This window comes from Dasypus novemcinctus, chromosome 3 (assembly GCF_030445035.2).
Source record: "Dasypus novemcinctus isolate mDasNov1 chromosome 3, mDasNov1.1.hap2, whole genome shotgun sequence".
NCBI lineage: Eukaryota > Metazoa > Chordata > Mammalia > Cingulata > Dasypodidae > Dasypus > Dasypus novemcinctus.
The window spans coordinates 59,026,888-59,053,004 of NC_080675.1; the positions used below are offsets into that span (position 1 = coordinate 59,026,888).

A 26,117-nucleotide genomic window follows, 5' to 3' on the forward strand; every position below is an offset into this window, starting at 1 on the left:
AGTCAGAGGTAGTAAGCAAATCTTATCTTTGCTTCTACACTATGGAAATCAAAAGAGAAAAGAAAATGGACAGGGAAACATTTAAATTGCCAACCTGTGATGAAAAGCATTTACATTTCACTCTCTGTCTGAAGATGATAAAATATTACTTTCTGAATTAGGAATTCAATAGCCCTAGCTATACAATTATATAGCTTAAAAATTGGTATTATAAACTGCTTTTTTCTTTCTCACATCTAAAATGATACTGTAATCTTTTCACAAGTAAGACTCTACTATCAAAACCAATAAAGATTCTTTCATTAATTCAATAAACATTTGTTAAATGGCACTGTGTTAAGTGAAAAAGTGGTGAATAAGGAATGAATTTATGGGGACTAAGCTCCCATGAGTCTTTTAGTCTATTGTGGAAAAAAGATATTGAACAAAAACTATAGAATGACAACTGTAACAAAGTAGGAATAAAAGTATCAAGTCCTACAGAAGTTTATAAACCAGGAGAAAGAACTACTCTGGGGAAGGTGGAGGAGGTATGAGGTAGATGAAAGGAGTCAGCATTTCAACTTCATCCTCAAAACGATGGGTAATCATTTTAATTTTAAAGTTTTAAACAGTTTTTTTTTTTTTGTATTTTGTTGTTTTTAGGAGGTACCGGGAATTGACATAATCTTTCTGTACACTGAATAGTCAACGCAGCTAAATTTTTGTTAGCACAGTACTATATAAAGAATATCTTGACCGCTATTTCACATGAACCACGGAGTCATATTCTTACAGAAGCAGAATCACTAAGCTTTCATAACTGGATTACATTAATCATTAAGAGTATTCATTAAAATATCTCTACCTGAATTCCATTTTTACTAAAGCAAGATTTGTATTATAATATGGCTTTTTATATAATGTTTCTTCTTATGTGAAAGACTTTGCTGGCTAATCACTCTAAGTAGGTAACTCCATTTGATACTTTACATTTCTCATTGGAAATTAGAAAATACCGTTTTACTAGTTAAGTTTTTTATGAGTAACAGTTTGATAATCATGTCCCTATTTAATGGATATTAATAGTTTTTGCCTGACCAAAAAAGCACCCTACATCTTCCGTATAATTTCTCCTGTGATTTTGGTAGGAGAGCTACCAATGACAAATATCACTCTCCTGGCCAAGGAAGTGGGTATGTGAACTAAAGTAGGCCATTCTTTGTACTCCTCCCCATCCTGGCTACAATGACAAATCCAAAGGGTGGGGACATCACCTAAATTGGGCCAGTCCTCTAGAATTTAAAAAATGAAGAGACCAAAAATCCAATACCATGAAATAAGGAATGAATTTGCATTCAGTAGATTCAAATAATTGTATAATCACCCACCAGGCTTTAAGTATTACCTCTGCCCCACGCTGGAAAGAAAGCTATATTCCAAGTAAGATTTTATAATATTGCAGTGATATGGCATATTAATCCACAATAAGTAATTTAAATGCAAAGTGTGAAAACACTGTAAACTAGAACTTCTAAGATTAGGGCAGGGAAGAATTGAGGTTTATTAAAAAGAACAATCAATTAGAAACGAAGAGACCATGGTCCTCATATGTCTTTTCTGTTACTCTGGCATATCACTTATTCTCAGAAAGCCTCGATTTCCTCACCTGAAATGTGAGAATGCTCTACATTATTTCTAAGGTTGTCTCAAGTGCTGACATTACCGAATCATTTTGAGGAATAACTGCCTTATATAAACAGCACGCTTCTCATGTATATTTTGCTATATTAAAGAAAAAAAAGTGTAAATTTATTTTTCTAACCCAAATACGGCTTTGTTTTAATTTAAAAATGAGTCTACTTTTAAATGTATGCAATTCTCAAGCATCACTACCACAAACAAGTGATCCCTCTAAATAAAAATGTGAACCCCAAATGGGTATACTCAATAGAATGAATATCCGGTAAAAATGGTCCCCTAAAAACAGAGCTTTATTTTTCCAATTACTTTTAAGGTATTTAAAACTGTAGAAATTCTAGTTTTCTTCCTTTTTTGATCCTATTAAAGCATAACTGAGAAATTTTGCCCTGATGCTCACATAGTTCTCAAAAATTTGGAATTTAGTAATCCTCAATTCCATAAACTATTTTAAACTAGCAATAGGTTTGTTTGGTTTTTTTTAACAATTGTTAGGCAGGGGAAAAGAGGAAGTAAAAAGAACCCTGACTTAGAATTAGAAATCTGGAGACCAAGGTATAAAGAATTTTGCTCTCATTATTAATACTAATTTCCCTGTAAAGGGCAGGATTTATCGAAATCTTCCGATTCAAATGAGCTAGCTTTGTGACATTTCATTCGGCTGGTCATAGCTTTGCCTCAAAAAACAACTTTGTGAAACTTTTTAAAGGCGCACTTGTCCCATGTGGGGCCATGGGGCCACTATGAGTCGGTGACACCCAGGAGATCCCTGAAGGTGGGGATAAAACGTTTGCCCTCGTATTCCTTTGACAATAAAAGTGAGCCTTACTCCAAGTAAATCCTCGATTCCATGCCTAGGGGCGAAGGGACTAGTTCTCAGCTCACCACATTAAGCACACCCGATCCAGCTTCTCCGCCAGGGTCTCAGAGAGGAAGAGGAACTTAAGAGCCCGGGTCAGAGCCCACCGCAAAATGCAGAGGCGGCTCCGGCCCCAGGGGTCCCGGGACGCTCTGAGGAGCTGAAGTCAGAGACGGTTGGGGCCTGGGGTGGCCCCTTGGCCGAGAAGCCACAAGGGGAGGCCTATGCGTGGCAGTCGCCGGACACTGACTCACCTCGGCATCTTCCTTGCACTGTGGGAGGGTGGGGAACTCCAGCTTCACGTCCTCCATGGTCCCGGCCCGCGGGCCGGTGGGTGGGGTAGAAGGGCGAGTTACCCGGCCGGCCGACCCCGCGGCAGGCAGTGGAGGCGCAATGGAGAACCGGTGGACCGGAGGATTTGCGGGCTGGCGGCGGGTTTATAACTCAACATACGTAAACTAAAGGATCCCGGTGACAGCGACGGCGTGGAAGTGGCGGGCTGGGCCGCCCGTAACCCGCCGCCATGCTGCTGCCGCCGTCTCCCTCCCTCAATGTCTCCGCACCCTCAGGCCGCCGAGGTTCCAGCACAGGCACGAGCCCTACAACCGTCTCCCCTCCTCCCTCCAGACCCAGCCAATCCCAGCCCACGCTTGCCTTCGGCCCGCCCCCCGCCGCCGCCAGGTGTCAGCGCGCCGCCAGCCCGCCCCTTCCCGAGAGCGCAGACGCGGACGGGCGGGGCCTCGGCGGCGCGTCAGCCGGAGCTCGCCCAGTGTGGAGAAGGGAGGGCTGCAGAAGAATGGAAGGAAGATGTTGTGAAAGGCAGTCGGAATTAGCTCTACCCTTTACGGACAGAACGCAGATCCCTTCTTTGGTATAAAAAGACAAAACATCCCGGCCACAAAAAACTGGCACCCGAAGAGAAAACTAAAACTTCTTTCCTCTAAGAATCCTGAGCTGGTGAGGTTATAATCAAGAGTAACACAAGAAAACTTCACTTTAAAGCCACGTTATGTTACGCAGAAAATGAAACACCTATTACCTTTAAACAGTTAATCTGTAGACTTTTAAGAAATGTAACAACTTAGAAAATTGCAAGAAAGTTGGGCAAATAGAAAAAGTCAAAAGAAATAACAAACGTAATTAGTAGTTCCTTCAGTAAACTGAAAGGAATATTGAAGTTTTCCTCTTTAATGCCGAATATTAATAAATTACATGCCTTTCAACATTTTTAAAAAAATGAGTCTGACCGGAGTTAATACTATATTGTTAAAAGAGGTTAAGTATTATGATTGCATGATACTTTCTGTGGACCTAGGGAGGTATTATCCTTTTTGTTTTTAAACATACGAAGAAACTCAAACTTATAGGTGGAAGAAACCACACTTAAACTAAGGTTTATACGCCAAACTGAATTTTTTTTAAAAACAGCCATAACCAGAAAAGTAAAAAGGCAAGATTATTAGTTACACATTAACTAAAATGCAAATTACACCGGATAAAAGTAAAAAGATCACATGGAATTAGATATTTGACCTAGATTCCCCCCATACACATTCTATTAGTTTTACATTGTCATCTTTATAATATGCCCTTTCAATGTACAAATAGGTGGCCAGCTAGCGTGCTCTATTTTCACTCTACCACTGTGTAAATCGTTCTTCACTTTTAAAAAAATACATATAAGGCACACAATACTTTGCTAGTGAATGTTTAAAGAAGTGTATGAATTAACTGGATCATATATAATTTGTCTTATAGTGTTTATGAAATTGAAGTCAACTTTTTTTATCAGTACCTTTAATAATCTCAACTGATATCCAATGATGATTCCCCTCTGTAATCTGTTAAAAATTTCTATTATCACATGGTATGAGAAAGAATTATGTATAGGTAACAAAAACTTTTGTTTTGAGAACATTTCTGACATCAAAATCCCCTACCTCAGACAATCTTAGCCTGGTATCCATAGATACCATTATTAGAGTCCATATATGAGTTGGGAAATAAAACTACTGAAATAACAGTACAGTATATGAAAATGTTTGTGTCTGTGTGACTTTTTCCGAGATGAGGGTCCAGTGCTTAATAGATTCTCAAAAGGGAACTGTCATCTCACATAAATCAAGAAAACCCAGCCACATTTTTAGCAAATGTTACTTTTAATCATAACCTTAAAAAAGTTATGGATATGTATGTATTTCAGTTACCTACAGACACATACATCCATGTTAAATATAATAAGATGATTTTATGGATACAAAGTGTAGGGAGTGCTTTCAAGTAAAATTCAAAAGCCTAAAATCTAAATATAACTTCATCTTGGCTATCAAATAGTTTATTTACTAAAGAAACATGGTGAATGTACTCTTAGAAAAGACAATATATGTAGGAGAACTGAATCAAACAGATTTTATTCAACTTTTTAAGATGAGGAAAACAAATGGTATAAAATAAGTCGAGAAATGTTCTCTTGTACTACTATCTCAAACCATTTTCAGTGTTTTACAAAATGCTCACACGGCAAATATGAAAAGCTTCAATACATTCTTTTTTAACTTCTGCTGCAATAAATGCAGCATTAAGAAAAATACAAATTTCTCTGTACCAATCTTAAAAGTAAAATTACTGAGTTACTAATTTTATGATGTTATTCATATATATTTTTATTCATACACTTTTAATAAGATCATTGCCAATACATACATTATTTTCCTTAACTTTATTTTTACATTAAGCCAATGTCTGTCATGCAGCCATCAAAAACCTTACAGTAAAATTACACAGGTTTGTAGTCCAATTTAGACTCTAGCTTCTTAGAATCAGCCACTTTTCTGACTGCTTTCATGAAGTCTTCCTGTACTACAAAATCATGATCAGCACGAATTGCAAACATACCTGTGGAGAATAAAGCAATGTGATTGCTATATAAAGTATCTGAATTCTTAGGTCATTATAAGAGAACTAAATAATGCAACTATAGAGTAAATGTGGAGGAGCCTGGATTTAGTACTTCTAAACTGGTAGTTCTAATTTGCTAAAGACCACTATTTTTGTTCAATTAATTTTCCATAACTATGGTGAATTATATTGTTCAAACCAAGAACTAGAAAACATGTGATACAATTATCTGAATATTTAAAATGGAGACTATCTCAAATCCAGCTGACATAGTCCCTTATCCAATGGCATCTCTAAATAAAAATAACAAATATACATTTTAAGTGGCAGTTTCTTAATTTTACAGGTAACAATTCCCTGGAAGGAGGGAGCACATGCATGGTTTTACAAAACACCTTCCATAATTTTGATAGCTGTTCCTTGTTAAGAACTTGAGACTTAAGAGAAATGGAAAGTACAAAAAGCCAACAGTGGGCCTTAACAAAAACCAGCACCATTATTCATGTTTTAAAATTTATTTACCTTACATACAAGTTGATATTTTTATCAAGCATCACAACTCAATTGTTTCTTTCAATTAATAACTGCCTGACAAATAAATTGTCAATTACTACTTGACAAAGGAGTAAAAGGTGATTTTTGTTTTTTTTAACATTAGTTGTACCAAGCACATGAGGTCCAGATTATGAGACAATCCCAATTTCATGATAAAATAAATCTGGTATTATTATCCACAAATTAAATGAATTCTACTATTTCCACTGAGTATATGCTTCTATTGAATTTTCACTTATATAAAATGATGGGATTATAGAAGATTTCAAGTGTTACTTCTTTACCTTCCAAGATTTCTATATAAGCATGTTAGAAGTAGCTGCTCTATGTTGTCCTCAGAAATCAGAAGAATGGAAATGACTGATTTTTTTAAACTCAAATTTGTTTTGTTTGTTTGTTTTAGGAGATAGCAGGGATTGAACCTAGGACTTCATACATGGGAAGCAGGCACTTAACCACTGACCTACATCTGCTCCCCAATGAGAGTTGGTCTTTTTTGTTCGTTTGTTTCTTTCTTTTTAGGAGGTACTGGGGATCAAACCTCATACATGGGGAAGCAGGTGCTCTACCACTTGAGCTACATCCATTCCCCTGAAGTTTTAAAACTTATGTAAAAGGCTAAAACTAAATTAGGTAAGTCATTTTTCTAAACTTTATGCTTATGATTGCTTCCAAATCACATTAAACTTTAATCAGATTATTTTTCTACAGAAACAGCGGTTTATCTATCATGAGCCTTTGTAAGGGAGCATGGTATACTCCAATTCACTTAATAAACATTTTATATAAAGAAGTTTGCTTACAAAAGGCAATCTAAAAAAATACCTACAAAGAATCAGTATCAACGCCATAGACTTAAAACTATTTATAAACCCCTATCTATCCATTCACCTATAACCTCTGGTCAAAAAGTGAGTAGGCTTCTGAAAAAAGTATATTAAAACCATTTGAAAGCAATTCTAAGAGTATGGTAAAACGCCTCTGGAAGGATTTTTCTAACAATGGAAATTTGACTTTGATGCAATAAACTGGGATTTCATAGTTATGTGGTTATCAAATCTCAGCTTTCATTTAAGAATTAATACTTAGCTACTTTTTCCCCCACACCCAGAACAATTATTCTATAAAGTTATAAAATTTCCATATGAAGACAAAGAGTATACATGCAATACTTGTTGAATGATGGTCAAGCCAAATTTTCAATAGACATTTCAGTTTTAAGAATCTCAATATTTTAGGTGAAGGTTTTTATCACTAATTTTTAATTAAGTAGAAGATAGCTAAGCTTTCTCTATTAATTTTTTATTCAACTTCTTTTTAGATACAAATGTTTATTATTTCTTCTCTAACATTTATTATAAATTCACTAAATATTTGCATAAGGCAAGGTCTTAACTATATAAAAAAGTAAGGTTAGGGACAATTCATCTTCTTAAGAGTGAAACTAATAATAATACCAACCAAACTGTTTAACAAACGAGTGAATCTGCAAAAGAGATATATACTAATCCAAAACAGGGTGATAATCTCAGAATTTTAATGGAGAAGACAACTATGGTAGAATCAAGTGTATTATAACTTACAGAATGTATGTTAACAAAAAGGGCAGTGGTTTGCTTAAAGTCTAATAAAGCCAAACAAGAATTTCAGTATGTCTCCAGATGTGAAGTTCCCACCCAGTTAAAAAGCATTTTATTCCACACAGAAGTTACAGCTACTTATTAGAAATAGCTTAAAGTAACTTTTTAAAAATATGATGTGTTAAAAGAAAAAAAAAGGTACTATAATCTGATGCTATCAGCCCTTAGGATCATAGCATGACTTTTGTTTGGATTAGAATTTCACCAAAGTAATCTTCTGGTAGTAATTTGGTCCAGTGTAGACTTTATAAAGAGAATAAGTTATTCTAAGTAGTTTAAATGACATGACAGCTTAGCATTTAATATTTTTGTTTACTAACAAGGCTCTGTAAGGATGATTTACTCTAATTGTATTAAGAGTTTCTAGACCGCAGAATCTTGATCCAGACTGAAATACAGTATATCCATGAAGATACTCCGACTGAGAAACTATGCCTGAGTAGCCTCTTTAAAAACTGTGTGTTGAATTTATAAGAAATATTATAAAGGTTATTGGAAAACAAAAGGTTATTGGAAAACAAAAGGAAATCACATAATATTATACCTAAGAAAATCTCGTCTATTGAAGTCAGTAACTATAAAAACTGTAGAAATTTAGTTTTTCAATTTTAGGATTCTGTGTGAAAGACAAAAGACTATGTAGGGTTTCAAAGCAACAAAAATAAAAACAGAACCACATAATCTACATAGACTATTATATTCAAATACTCCTACATTTCACACATGTAGCATGAACACAGAATTCATAAATCTTGCAAAGCTTATTGCTCAGAGACTAATAACACACATCTTATCCACTTTGCAGCAAATACTTCTGGTACTGGCCCATTCTGATTTCAGCCATAGGTACAGTAATCAGGTCTGTAACCTCAGACTTCTCAGAAAGCCTGTGCTCTACCACATTCCTGTCTTTCCACATTCTGCTCCAAGGCATTGAGAAGTACAAAAAAGGTTAATACCCCCAAGGGTAAATCTCATCCTATGAAGGATGAGAGCTGGTAAATAAATGCTCCAGGCAGATAATCCTGGAAGACATTCTGTATATTTCTCAGTGGTCTCATGAGAATCAAAATCCTCTTTTCTCCAGCAGCCACCTTAATAGTGCACCTTTTTATTAGATTTTCCTCTTTCCATCTCACCAAATGTTCTTTTTCGTTTGTTTTGTTTTTTCTTTTTTTTTTTTGTTCTCTTTTTTAACCTGTTCTCTTCCTCTCTTCTGCTTCCTGAAATCAGTTCCCCCGAAAAACAACATGCACCCTGGGGGAACAGATGTAGCTCAGTGGGTGAGCTTCTGCCTCCCATGTACAACGTCCCAAGTTCAATTCCTGGTACCTCCTTTAAAAAAAAAAGGTTAAAACTACATGCACCCAAATCCTTGCAAGGCTCAGATGCTCAGAGTCTGCTTTTCGGCAAACCCAAACTAAAACACATTTTTAGCAAATTTTTAAAAAGCAAAACCAATAGCAGAATATGTACTATGGATACTTACCTGCTTCAGTGCAAACATTTCTCAGGTCTGCTCCATTAAAGCCATCTGACAGTTTTACAATTGCTTCATAATCTGTCAGGAAAAAATACTGGAAATTAGTAAACACTTAAGACTTTTAAAAATTTATCTCCACGTGGAAAATTTCAACTGAAAAGCCTGTTTTCAATTTCTTCGGCTAGGCATCATCTTTGTTAACATTTCACAATATTAACAACCAAAATTTAGACTTCTGTTAAGTAAATCAACAAGCAGAAACATATATACTTCAGATGCCTTAAAATCAGGAAAGATCTGAAAGCATCTTAACCTGTTTTAAGCTATGATTCTTAAGTCTATAATGAAATCTTTACTTTGAATAATGCTGAAACAATCAAAACCAATTGTAACCACAACAGAGTTTACCTTAATCACATAAGCCAATATAAAATATGCCCAAGTTTATAAACATAATTTAATCAAATATAATTTTTAAACACAAGAACAGGCACTGGGTAGGCTTTTCTGGTTTATGTACGAACTTCAAGTGATGAAGCGTCAGTCCTATGACAGTAATGTTCAGTGAGTGACCTTTCTACCCACATGACAGAATGAATCGAAGAAATGCCAGTTTGCGGTAGCAGCCATGGATTTGATAAAGAATAGAGAGATAAATAAGAGAGCAGAGATACAGGCTACTACAATGTGAATAACCGATGAGACACTGTCAGGCAATGTAGGGTATGTCAATCTCTATTTAAACTGATATGGATATTTATTAATTAGCTATCAATAAGGTTCACTCTAAGTTTCTCTTCTTCATAGAAAGTGTCTCTCTCACCTAGATCATTCCCAGCAGCATTAAAAAACAAACAAACAAACAAAAAAAAACAGGTTGTAAATTCTTCCATCCTGAAGAAAATTTCCCCAAATCCTTTTGTCTCTATACTCCCATTTCTTCACTGCAGAACTCCTTGAAATTAATATCTCAATTTAATGCCTCTCCTCCCATTCTCTCTGAAATCTACTTCAAACAGGTTTTTACCCCTACCACTTCAAAGAAATTACTTTTGACAAGGTCACCAATGACCTCTGCAAACTCCAAATGTCTATTCTCAGATCTGCTCTTACCTGATCTATTGTCAGCATTTGATAGGGGATTGATCCCTTCTTAAACAAATTTCTTCATTTAGCTTCTAGGACATTACCAGCTCCTGGTTTTACTCCTACTTTTTTGACTAAACCTTTTCAGTTTCCTTTGCTGGTTCTATCACTGCTGATACCACATTTCTAGCTCCAGCAAAAACCTTCAAATGAACTTCAGATGTATACTGAAATGCTAATCAACACCTTTATTTCAGTATCTAATTGGCCACTCAAATGTAATATCTCTATCCTCCCCTTAAAATCTAATCCTTCCAGTTTTCCCCATTTTAACTGATGGCAACTTTATGTTCCCAGTTGCTTGGGTCAAAACTCTTAATTAAGTCTTCCCAGGTTCTTCCCTTTAGATCATAACCCACATCCAACCCATTAGCACATCCAGTCACACTACTTTCAAAATATATCCAAAATGTCATCATTTTGAAAGACTTTTAACTGCTACTACCTTAGACCAAGACACCATTTTTATCTGGATTACTGAAATAACCTCCTAACTGATCCTCCTGCTTCCATTCTTGCCCCTATACAGTTTATTCAACGCCAGTGAATTAAACACAAGTGAATTCTGAAATATTTACAGGCAAAATGATATAATGTCTGGGATTTGCTTTTTAAAAAACCCAGCAGGAGGGTAAAAAGGAAGGGTTACAGATAAAACAAGACTGGGCAAAAGTTAAGAATTATTTAAACTGGGGGATGGGTAAGTGGGGGTCGGGAATTCATTACACCCTTTACTCTATTTTTGTGTTGTAATTTTCTATTGCTCAAAATCCTCCAATGGTATCCACCTCACTAAAAGTAAAAGCCAAATATCTCTTATACCACAGCCTCTATATGGTGCTACACAATATGGCCCACCTTACCTCTATGACTTAATCTCCTCCTACTGTCCTGTTTATTCTGCCACATACAACCCTGACCTCTTTGCTATTGCCTGAATGTACCAGGCATGCTCCCACCTCAGGAACTTCTCATTTGCTGCTCCCTCTACATAAAATGATCTTCCCCCACATATCTACTTCTTATCCTTCACCTTTTTTAGGTTCTTACTTAAAAATCACCTTGATGGTAAGGCCTTCTCTGCATGTATCAAGTCACTCCCCTATTTAAAAAAGTACATACGCAGTCCTGTTCCTGGCATTATTTATCCCTCTTTTCTTTCTGTATTTTTTTCCATAGCACTTATCATCATCTAACATACTATATATCATACTTTGTCTTTCCTGATAAGAATGTTAATTCTATAAAGGTAGGAGTTTATGTTTTGTTCATTTTTGTATCCCCAGCACTTAAGAATTGTTCCCAGCATACAGTAGATGCTCAATAAATACATGCTAAGTTAAAAACCACATTTAGTGGACTACTAGTAATAGCCATAGCACATTAGTTCATTTACCAAATGTAAATACATACAAAATAGCTAATTTCCTTACCTATTTCACCATGCTTTGTAATGGGACCTGCATGGATTTTCAATATATCTAATCTTGCTTGTTCATTTGGTAAATCAATATCTGAAAATAAGAAATTATTCTATGGTCAGGTTTGTTTGTTTGTTTTTAATAAAGAAGGGGGTGGGGGTAGGATGGAAACAGAAATGGACATGGAAGAAGGGAAAAAGGAAAATGGGAACAGCTGTAGGTCAGTGGTTGAGTCCCTGCTTCCCATGTTCGAGGTTCCAGGTTCAATCCCCAGTACTGCCTTAAAAAAAAAAAAAAAAAGGAAAGAAAAAGAGAAATGGATAGCAAGTAAAAAACTTTAACTTACGTATTTTTCTATCTAATCTTCCTGGACGCAGTAAAGCAGGATCCAGAGTATCTGGTCTGTTTGTAGCCATGATCATTTTAACTCTATGCAGAGTATCAAATCCATCCATTTGATTCAATAACTAAGAACATATTTGTAAAGAAAAATCGTAAGCAGAAAAAATCTCAAGCATTAAAAAAATACACAACACACACCTCACATATGACTAATACCCTGAATTGTACTGTCTACAAATATGTGACCTTAGGATGGCTATTTGACTGAACCCTACTCTTTCCTTTCTTATATAAAAGAGCTATACTTTTCATCCTCTAATATAGATTATTCCTCTACGATAGATTATGTACTTTTTAATAATTTTTATATATCTAAAGATTTCTATATAGTCAAGAATTACTACATTAAACTGTGGATCTGATTTTCAATATTAAAATTACTTTTAAAGATAAAAACAATAACATCTAATGTATAAAGTGCTTATGATATGCCAGGCATAAAATTTATATTAGGAAAACTGGATACAAATTTTCTCTCAAATTTGATAAGAAACCCATAAAATATCTTTTCAATTAATTCTCTTATACATAGAAATACCATGAGATATCAAACATATTTCCTTTGATTCTCAAAGTTCTCTTGAATAGATGTTAAAGAACCTAACTGCATTTTAAAAATTCTTTAAAATAGAGCTAGCTTAACAATGTCTATTTATTTTCACAAAATATATTAGCTGACAGCATATCAGTTACATAAATTTAAAAAGTTTTAAGCAATGATTTAAAATATCTCACATTAAGGTTTCTAAGAGATTCTAGCATTTTTAACATAACTAATTCTTCTGAGATCAATATAACTTAAGAAAAGTAATAAAAGCCCCCAAAAGAAAAATATGCCTCAAGAAACAGCTTGATACAGCAATATTAATACTACCTAATTTCTATTTGCATTAGTGGGAAATGTATTCCGGGTCTTGCCTCACTTTCATAGAATTCTATCATGAAAGGCTTTATGTATATTCTATCATTTCCTCATCCACCTTCTTCAATTATCAAAACCGCTAGGTATTTTAGTTGCCTCTCAGTCTCACCAGTAAAGCAAAAGATAAGAGTTAGTGATTTTTAGAGCAGCCTCATACAAAATTTATAATTCTATTATTGCCAGCAGTCTTATGATCATTACTTGTAAATGTCTTAACAAAACTAGTTTCAAGACTCACATTCACAATGTTAAAGTTCAATATACAAAAATAAAGCTCACTATACAATTTAAATATCTAAATGGCTGATCTTCTGAAAAACACATAATGGAATAGTACATATGTACATCACATGGAATTTGTAGAGACCCCTATTATTTTCTAGTAGTCATTTTCCTAATGGAGGTTGTGGAAGAGAAATGTGTTTGCTCCTGCAATATTTTCAAATTTCACATTTAAATGTATTCTTTATCTAAAGTACTGCACCCATTTTGACCTTCAAGTATGGGAGGTTCAGTTTTTCGTTTAATAAACACTGATTTCTTTATAAACCCCTTTACAAAATATTACCTCCATTAAAGTTCTCTGAATCTCTCTATCAGCTGAAGTACCCTCTGAAAACCGACGACCACCTAAAATAATAGATTCGTAAACTTACATGCATTATTTTTTTCCTCCATTATCATCAGTTAAAAAAACAGAATGTGATCATGTCTCCGTTTTAGAACATGCAGATGAAAATTCATTAGTAAGCATAATACCAACATATTTATAATTGAATTTGATATAACATTTCTCATTTTTCAATGTCGAAAGTTATTTATTAAAGTTGGTTAAACTTTCGGAAGGATCTTTTTAAAATAACATCTAAATCATTGTGCTACCTACTCCATACAAGTCACAATTAACAGTGAATTTTTTTAAAATAACATCTAATTCATTGTGCTACCTACTCCATACAAGTCACAATTAACAGTGAAGGTGGGAAAAAATTTTCTTTAGATTTTTTAAAAATTTGCTAACGCTTTCAAGATAATTTTTAAATAAAATGTAAAATATATTTTTTCTTACCAATAGCATCTATTTCATCCATAAAAATGATGCATGGCTGGTGGTCCCTGGCATAATTAAACATTTCTCTGATTAAACGAGCACTTTCACCAATGTATTTGTCTACAATAGAACTAGATACAACCTGATTGAAGGAAAGACATTAAAAATTAAACATAAGACAATTCAGGTAAGATTTAATTTCAGAATATACCTGTCTACATATAATGACATGACTTCGGGAAGCTGTTTGACCTAATGTAAGGGGGAAATGGAAAGGAGAAATGAGATTATAAGGCTGTGAGTCTCTAAAAAAGAGTCTGGAGGTTGTCAGAAGGAATACCCCTATGTACAACTGAACAGAGTCTAAGAGACAGATAAGGTAGATACAACCCCAGGTACTGGTTCTTTTGAGGGATAAAGAGACCCACGGGTTCTATGGTCATGGCAGAAGGGGTTCACTGCCATGACAGATAGCCCTTCTTTGGAGCTGGTGTTTCTGTGTGATGGAATTGGACTCAGAGGGGATCTCTTTCCACAAGACTTGCATGCTACTTTATTGGAATTGTAGTCAGTGCTGGGTTTAAGATATATGTAGGGGATTCGAATCTCTGGACTGATAATATGACACCCAGGCCCAGAGCCTCAACAGACTTCAGCTCCTACACTTTGATTTATTGGACTTACTCCACTCAGCTAACATGGAGTTGAAGAAGATCAACCACCACAACATGGAGCCTAGAGTGTCTACAACTGGAAGCGGGAGGAGTGCATCCAGTACCCATATGGAATCTAAGCCCTCACTTGACATAGATGTGCAATGGACACAACCAATCCAATGTCCATAGAGAAAATGTGGAATGGGTGTGGGAACGGTAGCCATGGTGGCTGCTGGGTGTGGGGAACGGGAGGAAGAGATGAGATGTGGAGGCGTTTTCGGGACGTGGAGTTGTCCTGGATAGTGCTTCCCGGACAATTACGGGACATTATAGATCCCCCCAGGGCCCACTGGATGGAACGTGAGTGAGTCTGGGCTATGATGTGGACCATTGACTATGGGGTGCAGTGATGCTCAGAGATGAACTTACCAGGTGCAATGGATGTGTCATGATGATGGGAGAGAGTGTTGCTGTGGGGGGAGTGGGGGGCGGGGGCGGTGGGGTTGAATGGGACCTCATATTTTTCATAATGTAATTTTTAAAAAAATAAATAAATAAATAATTAAAAAAATAAAAATAAAAATAAAGTTAAACAAACAAAAAAAAAGGAAATAGAAAGAAATAACCAAGAAAAAAAAAAAAGATTTAATTTCAGCTACTATCAAAGAATCTTCTCTTTACCTTCAAGAAATTGCAGTCTAGCTGGCTAGCAACAGCTCGTGCCAAAAGTGTTTTCCCTGTACCTAGAAATGACAAAAGAAGTCCTATGTAAACGGAGAGTAAAACAGATTTTTAAAAGCTTTTTAAGCTAACAAGTTTTCCAATGCAGAAACTAAATCCTAAATAGAATTGCATTTAAAATTTCAAAGCATCCCTTATATTTTAATCACACCAAATACCCAATTTTAGAAATACATCAAAACTCTTACAATATATACAGACTAGGATGAAAACTTCAATTACATTAAAATCCACTGAGTTGATCGTTTACCTATACATGATTTTTTATCAAGCATTAGTTACCTGGAAACTAATGGTTATGTGATTTACACAAATCTTCAGAATGTTGACATATTTCATTACACAAAATTTTAAAAATTACATTTGTTAATATACTTCCGCATCTCATCAGAAAAGTCTTTAAGTATTAATGTATTAGGATTTTGTCAAGCTAATAGTGTCAGACATAAGGTTTCAAAAATTCTTATTTTCACTTGAAAGGTAAAATTTTATCAGAGGCAACATAGTTTTCTTTAACATGACAAGTTGACTTCATTCTTTTTTAACAAACTATATAACCAACAATCAAGTCTGAATAATATTTTGTAAACAGTCCTTTCAAATAAAAAGTAGTTTATTCTGGGAAGCAGATGTGGCTCAACCAACTGGGTTCCCATCTACCATATGGGAGGCCCTGGTTTCACTTCCCAGGGCCTCCTTGTGAAGGCAAGCTGGCCCACACCTGAGGAGAGCTGACAGCCAGCGGCTGTGAAAGCTGGCACAGCAAGATGATGCAACAAAAGGAGACAAGTAGACACAGAAGAACACACAGAGAATGGACATAAGAGAGCAGACAGCAAGCAAGAAGCAAGGGGGGAGATAAATAAATAAAAATAAACCTTAAAAAAAAAAAAGTGGTTCAGTCTATGAAAAGTGGCTAATTTAGCAGGCAACTTAAATAATTGCAGGACTGCTTTTCCTAGAGACAACTATCTTCAGTATGCAACAGAAGTTAAATGTATTTTCCCTTTTCTTCCCACAGAATATAAGACATTTTCAAGAACCAAGATTTAATAAAATTAGGAATTTTTACTACTTCAACAAGGACTTTTTAAAGTGAAACATGCATTCTGTTTACACTGTAAGTGTGTGGCAGTCAAGAACACAATTACTACTTGTACTATTATTTGATGCCACATGACCGATTCATGCTATGGCACTAGCAATTTTACCCATACTGATTTTGTACATCAGGACAGCTGTCAACACGGTGAAAAGGCTAACATTTTTGTATTATAAAAGTAGTTTTGGGGAAGCAGATTTGGCTCAATGGATAGAGCACCTGCCTACCACATGCGAAGTCCAGGGTTCAAACCCAGGGCCTCCTGACCTGGGTGTTGAGCTGACCCATGCACAGTGCTGATGGGCACAAGGAGTGCCGTGCCATGCAGTGTTGTCCTCTGCATAGGGTAGTCCCATGTGCAAGGAGTGCACCCCGTAGGGAGAGCCACAAAGTGCGAAAAAAGTGCAGGCTGCCCAGGGTAGCACTGCACACATGGAGAGCTGACACAGCCAGACAACGCAACAAAGAGACACAGATTCCCAGTGCCACTGACAAGAATACAAGCGGACACAGACAAATACACAACAAATGGACACAGAGAGCAGACAACTGGGGGGATGGGGAAGGGGAGAGAAATAAATAAGTAAATAAATCTTTTTTAAAAAAGCAGTTTTTTGCAGATTCCCTGAAAGGGTATTGGGGGTGCCCAGAAGACTATGAACCACACTTTGAGGATGGCTGCATTTGAATCACATGGTATGTTAAGATATATATCCTATATACTAATGAGGCACAAGAATACTAATGCATGAGGGAAGGGCAGACACACATCTCCTATTCCATCCTCATTCTGAATGGAATGGAGGCTGAAATTGTTCATCTCATTTTTTCATACCTTAATAGTGAGGCAGAAATAGTTTCAATACCAACCTGGAGGTCCATATAACAAACAGCCTTTTGGAGGTATTATTCCTACACGTTGAAATAATTCCGGGTTTGTAAGAGGTAATTCTATTACCTAGAAAAGAAGTTGCATGTTTCTTAAAAAGTTGGTAAATATTTTTATGTACTGTCAGATACTGTAAGTAAAATATCAACATAGTTAGATACACACATAATTTACTATAGTTCTGGAATTCCATGCCATATAAAAATATATTAGCGGTATTATTTCTCTTAAATTAATCTATAATTTAAAAAATAATGGTTATTGTAGCACTACACTCTTGATTGTGATGGTGACAGGTGTATGATCTGTCAAAACACATTTGAATTGTACACTTAAAATCTCTATTTTATTGGCTACAAATTAAACCTTAATAAAAAATTAAACCACAAAAAATATATCAAAAGATCTATATTATTTTGCATTTGGAAATACAATACAAAAGAATTATAGAATTGGGAAATGGATTTGGTAAGTTATTTGCCATTAAGTGAAAGGGTAAACAAAATTTTCATTTCTTGACATTTTGCCATACCAGCCTTAAAATAATAATATGCTCTCCTTTTCTGATTCAAGGGAAGAAAACTGGAAAACGAAAAAACGAGTTTGATCGCCCAACCTCTGAAACTATTCACAATATTAGTAAACTGAAAGATAAACTTTTTTTTAAAAGCAGTTTTATTTATAAGTCTATCCAAAGTGTACAATCAATAGTTTTAGTATAATCAGTATTGTACATTCATCACCACAAAAAAATTTCAGAACAATTTCATTACTTCAAAAAAAACTCTATACACCTTAGTAGTCACCTCTCAATCCCTCTATCCTTCTTCAGCCCTACATAACCACTAATCTAATTCCTTTAGAAATTGATTTACATTTACATTTTATATAAATAGAATCATACAATATATAGTACTTTGGTTTCTTTCACTTAGCATTCTGTTTTGTTTGTTTGTTTTTTTGCCTGAAATTAACATCTTGTAACATTAACATACATTTGTTCAATTTCAAAGAGAAGTAGTTTTATATATGCAATATTACCCATATTCATATTTCACATGAGGTTTCACTATGCTATACAGCCCCATGTTACAATTTTTAGCTTTAGAGACAAACTTCTAATGAATAGTTGTGTCCAAAAGGTGTGATTAGGACAAGCCAGAAGTGTAGAAATCAGTAGGGATTAGGACAAGCCACAAGTGTGAGAAATCAGCATCTCTGCAAGTGGAAGAGGGTACTAAGGAGAGGGAGAGGGGAAATTGTCAGATATTTTTCTGTTCCTATGACTTATGCAGCAAATCACTGTAAAAGGCAAGGTTTTGTAGTTCCATGAAGGTAAGACTAGGCTTTCATTTAAGCTCAAGCCAGTGCTCCTTCAAGTATGGTCAAAAAGCAATTTGGTTTCAGAATCACCTAGAATGCATGTTTAAATGCAAATTCCTACACTCCAACCCTATTCTACTCCACCAAACCTACTCAGAGGGCCTAGAAATCTTGTCTTTTTAATAAGTTCTAAAAAATTTAATGTGCTGAAGTCTGAGAACTACTAGCTTAGGGTTTAAATAAGACAGAAGATGTTCTGACTATCCCCATTCCTAAATATTTCCAGCCTAAATTAAGGACAAAATCAATAGGAAAATGTAATTTGCTTTAATGATAACTGTTATACAAAGTCATCTGGGCTTCAAGCAAGGCAATCCTGATTTTGAATCTTCCCTAGCAGTTTATGAGACGTAAACCACTCCTAAAGCCAGTACTTTACTTAAATGACAGCAAACAGATTAAATAAAACATTTAAAGCACAGGTAAATTACTCTACCTAAAGACAGAAAGCTAACATTGATAGGTCTATAGAAAAAACAACATCATGCACATATCATTCAAATGTGCGGCAACCTAAATAACCTTATGTGATTATCTAAAACAGAGAAGGCAAAGGTAATGGATTTTATTGGTTATTCCTAGTTTTTTGTTTCTTCCCTTTGCCACCAAGAGACTTCTTCTAATATCAAAATCTCCAAATTACCAAACACTATTAATTTTCATAGCTAGAAATTGAGTGTTCTTCTTTTTCAGCAAGAATATTAAATGCATAATATTCAGTAGTCACAATTTGGACAAAGCAATTTTTCAGCCTGTTCCTTCAAGCATCCTAAAACCAGTAGTATTTATTAGTAAGTTTAGAGAACAAAGCGTATAGTACCAACCTCTCTTAATTCCCGGATCTGTTCTGAGAGCCCTCCAATCTCAGAATAAGAAACATTCCCAGGGTCCTCATGAGACATATTGTAAACCAGTGGATCCACCTCTCTTGGCAAATATCTGGAATGATTAGGTATGTATTTTCCTTTTAAAAGATGTTATTTTCTCTCAGCCTATAGATACAATATACTGACTTTTTTTAAGATGTATTTATTTTTCTCCCCTTCCCCGCCGTTGTCTGTTCTCTGTGTCCACTCACTGTGTGTTTTTCTGTGTCCACTTGCATTATCAGGTGGCACTGGGAAACTGCATCTCTTTTTTTGTTGTGTCACCTTGCTGTGTCAGCTCTCCATGTGTGTGGCGCCACTCCTGAGTGGGCTGCACTTTTTTCACATGGGGCAGCTCTCCTTGTGGGGCACACTCCTTATGCATGGGGCACTCCTGAGTGGCACAGCACTCATGGCATGCAGCAGCACTGCGCATGGGCCAGCTTACCGAACGGGTCAGGGGACCCTAGGGATCAAACCCTGGGTCCTCCATATGGTAGATGGATGCACTATCAGTTGAGCCATGTCCACTTCCCTAGTATACTGACTCTCATGCTAGAAGGTGATCTTATGAAGACATGATTAATTAGAAATTAGTAAAAGGGAAAAAAATTTTTAAAAATCAGTGATCTCAAAAAGCATTTTTTGGAAAAGACCTTCACTCAGTGAAAAAAAAATGTAAATGAAGTAAACAAAGAAACCCACCTCATGATAGTTAATGTAGTCATATCCAAAGCAACTCTTGTTCCTGGCTTCAGCTTACTTTTGTCAAGCTAATTTTGTAAAACAAAAGGTGTTACATAAACATTTAAAAAAGGAGAAATATACTAGAACATAATATTTAGAAGTCAAATAGTCGTTTTTACCCTTCAGAGAAAACAACCTTATAATATCAGATTAGAAACTCCATGCCAACAGGACTTACAAAAGTTAAGAATTTTAAAAATTATTTCCAACTGCCCTTTAAAAGAATAAATACCCTTTTGTACAATCACAGCATAAAATGTGATAATATCACTGACACACAAAGTTTGAGGTGGCAATGGCTTTGTTTTTCAAGAGGAATGGACTTGGTATTTTACTTTCAAAGCTTCACTATTTAATAGTTCTTTTTGTTATTTTGAATCAGGCACTATAGTATATTGACTTCAGGAACTGGTACCAAACATTTAAAGAGAAATCACTTAGAGAACATTTGGGGGGGTGGGGGGTAGATTAAAGGCAGACCATTAGATTTATTTTGGAAACAATAACTTTTGGGAAAAAATGTGTTAATCACAGGCGAGTAGGGGAAAAAGTACTGTTTCTCCTTAGAGATTTTGATTAAAGTGCTAAAAAATAAGCAACCACTATTCATGCCTTTGTTACATGAACGGAATAGGATATATAAATGCAATGCAACTGAATATAAGTTACATCTCAATGAGAAAACTAAACTGCAAAAAAAAAAATCACTTAACGCTGATTATATACTTTGGTTGGATTTATGTTTCATTAGTATGTATCAATAAAATTGATCTGTTAAAAAAATCAGTTAAGTGAAAAAAAAATTATACATCAAAAGATCTATGCTAAAATGTACTATGGTAAGCACATGATATATTAGGTTCAATCACACTAAACAATTTATTGTCTTACCTAGGCAGGCTGATTTGTCTAGTTCTACAGAGCATCTATCCAATAGATTCACCTCATACTCAGGATGTTACTTTTCAAAAATAATTACTTTTTGATACTTTAAAAACTGCTAAGTGTAACCGTCTTGCCAATACAATTTAATAGCCACACAAATTATTGTCCCCTTTTCACAGGATTTCACAAAAATATCCAAATTTAGAGGCAGGTAAAATGAAGTAAAAATAGGCAAAACACTAGTTTTAATATTAATATAATGGATTAAATCTAAGGAAAAAAAAGTTGCTAGGTGAGGTACTTGAAAAAAGACAAACAGATCAATATGAAGCTATTTTGACATATCTATAGAGAAAATAAATATACTCTGGCTTTTTTAATATTTTCCAGTTTTCAAATATTCTCTTGCTCTTATACCACCATGAAATACAAGAAATGTTAACTTTTACCATCCAAAAGGCCCTGAAAGGGACATAAAAATCCTTTGTCACTCATGCATCTAATATTTTGATTTAGAAAATGTCACGCACTTAAATGCTAGGCAAAATCCTAACATTAGTTTGGTCTTTGGATTAAATATGACATCATGCTCATGTCAAATCAATGTTTTAAAATCTGAATCTGATATAATAAACACTCAGAGAAAGCTCTTTCAATAAATTTATAAGAATGTTTTACCTAAGAACACTTCCCAAAGAGTAGGGTAGTTCAAATGCTACCGAATGGTTTCAAATGCTACTGAATGATTAAACTGGTTTCAAATGCTACTGAATGATTCAAAGCATTTTGTTGGTGTTTTTGATGACTGCAAAATGAAATAAGGAATTATTTCAATTTGCCATTTCTAATCTAAATGAACTCATTTAAAATCAACTTTGGTTTATGATATAGTCCACAAATAACATTTCTGAATAATTAAGTATAAAACATATAATCAATAGAGTCTAACACTTTTAAGTTCTCTTCAAAAAGACATTAAAATGATTTTAGATGATTTCTAGTTCTAAAATTCCTTATTTATAGCAATGCAAGATGTTACTAATAAGGTGGTATTTTATGCATAAAATTTCTGTAAATCTACAACTTCTCTAAGAAAAAATAAATTATTTTTAAAAATTCAATTGACCACAAAAGAAAAAAAAAACAACTTGATAAAATATAAGGAACAAATACTGGAAATGATTATTTGCAAAGACCTGAAGGAGGGTGAAATTTCTAGATGTTTTCTTGTAACAGTGGAGGTATACATTTTTTTCCCTATTCTGTTATGATAAATAGCAGTCAACTTTTAAAATTCTAAGTTATTCTGTATTTGTGTGTTAACCACAAATCTTTATGGGTATGTTGTGGGTTGAATTAAAAAAGAAAAGAAAAGGAAAAGACCTCTGTAGTCATGTTAGCAAAGATAAAAATTTACCATGACTTTCAAAAAGAAAAATTCCTTGATTTCTTCAGTATACAGAGCTCACTAAGGCAAAGTAATACAGCAGAAAGTAGAGAACACCAGGAGTCAAAGCCCATGGTTTGAATTCAGGGTTTCCTAATTATTAGCTATGTCAGGACAAAACTACCCTTGGTGGTTATGGGCACAATGCCTGACTTGCTTACCTCAAGGATTAAATGTAGTAACTTGTATGAAAGCACTTCTGTCAATTATAAAGCACTATAAAAACATATAAAGTATTACCTGTCGACGACAACCCACAACATATCTTGGTCCGTTTGTAGCTTTAACAATGACTATATGAAGAAAATGAATGAACATATTGATAAGTCAAAAATAAATACATCAACATCAGTTTTATGTATGTCCTCCAAGGAGACAATAGTTGAGTGGAAACTTAAGTCTATGGAACAATACCATTTCCTTTCATTATTGTCATCAAAATAACAAGCATTTCTAAAGTTGGGGTGGTCACACCAGGGAGCCAAGAGTGCCTACAACTGCAAACAGGAGATTTGCATCCATCATCCAAGTGGAATCTAAGCACCCTCTTGATACAGAGGTGGAGTGCACATAACCATCCCAGGGTCCACAGAATGGTGGAATAGAATATGGATTAGAGTGGACTTACTGATATTCTATTCTAGAACATTGTGGTTAGTAATAGAAGTAAATATAGCATTGAGATGGAGAAAGTGGCCATGGTAGCTGCTGAGGGTGGGGAGTGGGAAGAAGAGATGTGATGTGGGGGTATTGTTGTCCTGGGTGGTACTGCAGGGACAGTTACTGGACACTGCTCCCATGGCCCATTGGGTGGACTGGGGGAGAGTGTAAACTATAATGTGGACCATTGACCATGTGGTGCAGCAGTGCTCAGAGATGTATTCACTACGTGCGATCAATGTCCCATGATGATGAAGGAGGCTGTTGTTATGGGAGGAGTGAGGTGAGGGGGGTGTGTGTGGGGGATATGGGGACCTCAGATTTTTTTAATGTAACATTAAAAAAAATAAAGAAAAAGAATTAAAATAAAGTTGGGGTGGTGGTAGTTGTGTTTGGCTCCTTTTTTCCTTTAGTAATGAACAAATTAATCCACTTACATTTTTCTTCAGTTAATTGCTTAAGCACTTCACCCACAATCTAAAAAAGAAAAATAGAATTACTTTTTCGTCAACAGCTAAAAAACAAAGCAAATTACCATCATCTTCAACCCCAAAATCCATTACCTACCTGTCCAACACTTTGTAGGGCCTTCAGATCATTTTCAGACTTTTCATACTGCTTGGTAAGTTCTTTTAATTGTTCCCTTACTGAAATAATATAATTTGAATATTTTTAATTATACAATAACCTTAGTGGTCTATCTCACTAAGTCTCACTTTACCTAAGTTACTAAAGTCTATTTCAGTTTACTTAAGTTTTATATCCACTATATCAAACCACAAAAGAAATAAAACCGTTTTTTAATGAATAGTGATGTGTTTACAAACGAAATGTTAGAGAAAGCATGGCATTGAGCAGCGTATTTGTTTAAGCGCATTCTAAATTACATTTTTAATAGGTATTGACATCCAGACACTTTCGGATTTGCGACTACTAATCCAAATGTTTTGACCCTACCTCACCTCTTCACATACTCACCAGGATTAGTCTCTGGCTTTCTACCCTAAATTAGCTGAACAAGAACAGTTCTCCGTAGAATTTATGGCTATGACCTTCCTTCATTTAATTAAACCACAAATTTTTTAATGAAGGTGCAATGTGGAAACATCTAAGTACCCCTTTAGCTCACTTGGTAAGGGAATTGTGTGTTATCTGACAATACAAGAAAGACGAGAAAAGAACGAGAAAAGAGAAGGGACCGCAAGGCCCTTCTCTCTTAAGCTCCGCGTCCGCCTTTCCACTCCACTAAGTCAACTCCCGAAGGTCTCATCTCTGGCTTGCGCTTCGTTGAGTCAAGCCTCTTCTCTCCTAGTCCCCAAACTCCACCAGCACTGTTCTCCAATCTGAGAAATATCTCTGGCCCTTTTCTTCCCCACTCCTCTAGTGCTCTTGCACTTCCATCTCAACCGGGGATGTTTTCTCTGTCACCCGGACCAGAGTGGACCATTTCACGCTAAAAAGGTACCACTTCCCAGTCTCGGGGCCGGATGACAAAGCGCCTTGTCCCTGGACCAAGGCCTTCCCATCCTCGGGGCTCGGTTGCTGGGCTCCGCTAAAGGCCGCTGCTTTATCAGAGGCAGAAAGCAGTACAGGCACGATATTATGTGGAAAGAAAAGTGCACTCACACTCCTTGAGACGGCCGTCGATCTCCTTGTGCTCCAGCAGCTTCTTGCGGTAGTCCTGAAGCGCCTTATCTCTAGGGTCCGCCATGATGAGAAGCCGTCGCTCATAGGGGATGCCGGGAATGGCCATAGCCGCCCGGGCGGGGGAAGGGGCGGGGCGAGGGAGGAGCGACTCCCTGGGGGCGTATCCGTGTGTGTCACGCCCCTTCCGGTTATCCCCGCCTCTCCACTCCACTTCATCCACGGCTGCGTCTGCGTGTTCACCTAGGGCTTCCGCTAACTCTGAAGAAGACCTCCGTCCACACCGTCCCCTGCAGGCGGAGCTAGGTAAAGCAGGGCGCGGTTATCCAGGTCTTAATTAACCTTGAGAGTCTTTGATATTAAGTCACTACAGTCCAGGAAACACAAAAGGCCCCGTAATAAATTAAGGTGGAAGAGAAGTAGTGCAGTATCTCAAAATAACTCCAATTGCCTATGGGAAAGCCGTATAACACAGTACTGCCCATGACCGCCAAATATAGAAGGGTAGGCAATTTCATCCATTCATCCCTTCCTTTTGTCAGTAAAGACCTAGGATACTGCTGCTTATGATCTGTGGGAAATTTTTTTTTAAATAACTTAAGAGTGTAATAAGTAATATTATAGAAATAAAACAGCATTATGTTATAGAGTAAGGAGGAAAGAACTAATTTAGAACCGACAACTGGGATGAGAAGTCAGCCAGGCAACAGAGTTGAGAAAACCCTTCTGGGCAGAGAAACAAGAAATGCAAAGATCTTGAGGTGGAAAAGAGCTTGACTTACTTCTAGGAACAGAAAGGAGGACAAGGAGACCTGAAATGGAGAGTCGGGGGTTTGAGGGTGGGGGTTGGTTATAGAGATTTGGGGCACAAGATAGAAATGCTGAAGTAGGCTGAAACAGGAATTTTGGAGTCTGATGGAACTGGCTTTCAGATTTCTATGATTTTGGACAAATTATTTCAATTTTCTATATCTGTAAAGTATTATAATGCCTACCTCCTAGGGTTGTCATGAGCAACAAATGAATTAATGTGCCCAAAG

The 26,117-nt window shown here is 35.9% G+C and overlaps 2 protein-coding genes across 3 annotated transcripts in view; both read right to left on the reverse strand.

Annotated features, from left to right (window-relative positions):
• STYX (serine/threonine/tyrosine interacting protein) overlaps positions 1–3,180 on the reverse strand; it is a 29,951-nt gene extending 26,771 nt beyond the window's left edge. Inside the window, exon 1 of one of the 2 annotated variants that reach the window (XM_004449342.3) lies at positions 2,794–3,180. In XM_004449342.3, the coding sequence (XP_004449399.1) occupies positions 2,794–2,850 (57 nt within the window). In that variant the 5' untranslated portion in view covers positions 2,851–3,180. The remainder of the gene's footprint in view (positions 1–2,793) is intronic. The other variant, XM_058293422.2, reaches the window with a different exon arrangement.
• A 1,745-nt stretch (positions 3,181–4,925) lies between these two features.
• PSMC6 (proteasome 26S subunit, ATPase 6) lies at positions 4,926–25,215 on the reverse strand. Its single transcript, XM_004449344.5, has 14 exons — positions 25,060–25,215; positions 24,001–24,080; positions 23,871–23,910; positions 23,014–23,066; positions 20,400–20,467; positions 19,653–19,767; positions 17,427–17,514; positions 15,395–15,456; positions 14,076–14,199; positions 13,575–13,636; positions 12,029–12,149; positions 11,695–11,775; positions 9,122–9,193; positions 4,926–5,434 (listed from the first exon to the last, which is right to left on the reverse strand). Exons 1-14 carry the CDS (start codon positions 25,184–25,186, stop codon positions 5,316–5,318), a joined length of 1,212 nt encoding a protein of 403 aa, XP_004449401.1. The 5' UTR covers positions 25,187–25,215; the 3' UTR covers positions 4,926–5,315.
• Positions 25,216–26,117: the final 902 nt, after the last annotated feature.

Coding starts and splice junctions, on each gene's coding strand:
- PSMC6 (XM_004449344.5), bottom strand. CDS start 25,186: ATGGCCATTCCCGGCATCCCCTATGAGCGACGGCTTCTCATCATGGCG. Junction 24,081..25,059: donor CGACGGCCGTCTCAAGGAGT/GTGAGTGCACTT, acceptor ATATTATTTCAG/TAAGGGAACAATTAAAAGAA. Junction 19,768..20,399: donor ACTACATTAACTATCATGAG/GTGGGTTTCTTT, acceptor TAATCATTCCAG/ATATTTGCCAAGAGAGGTGG.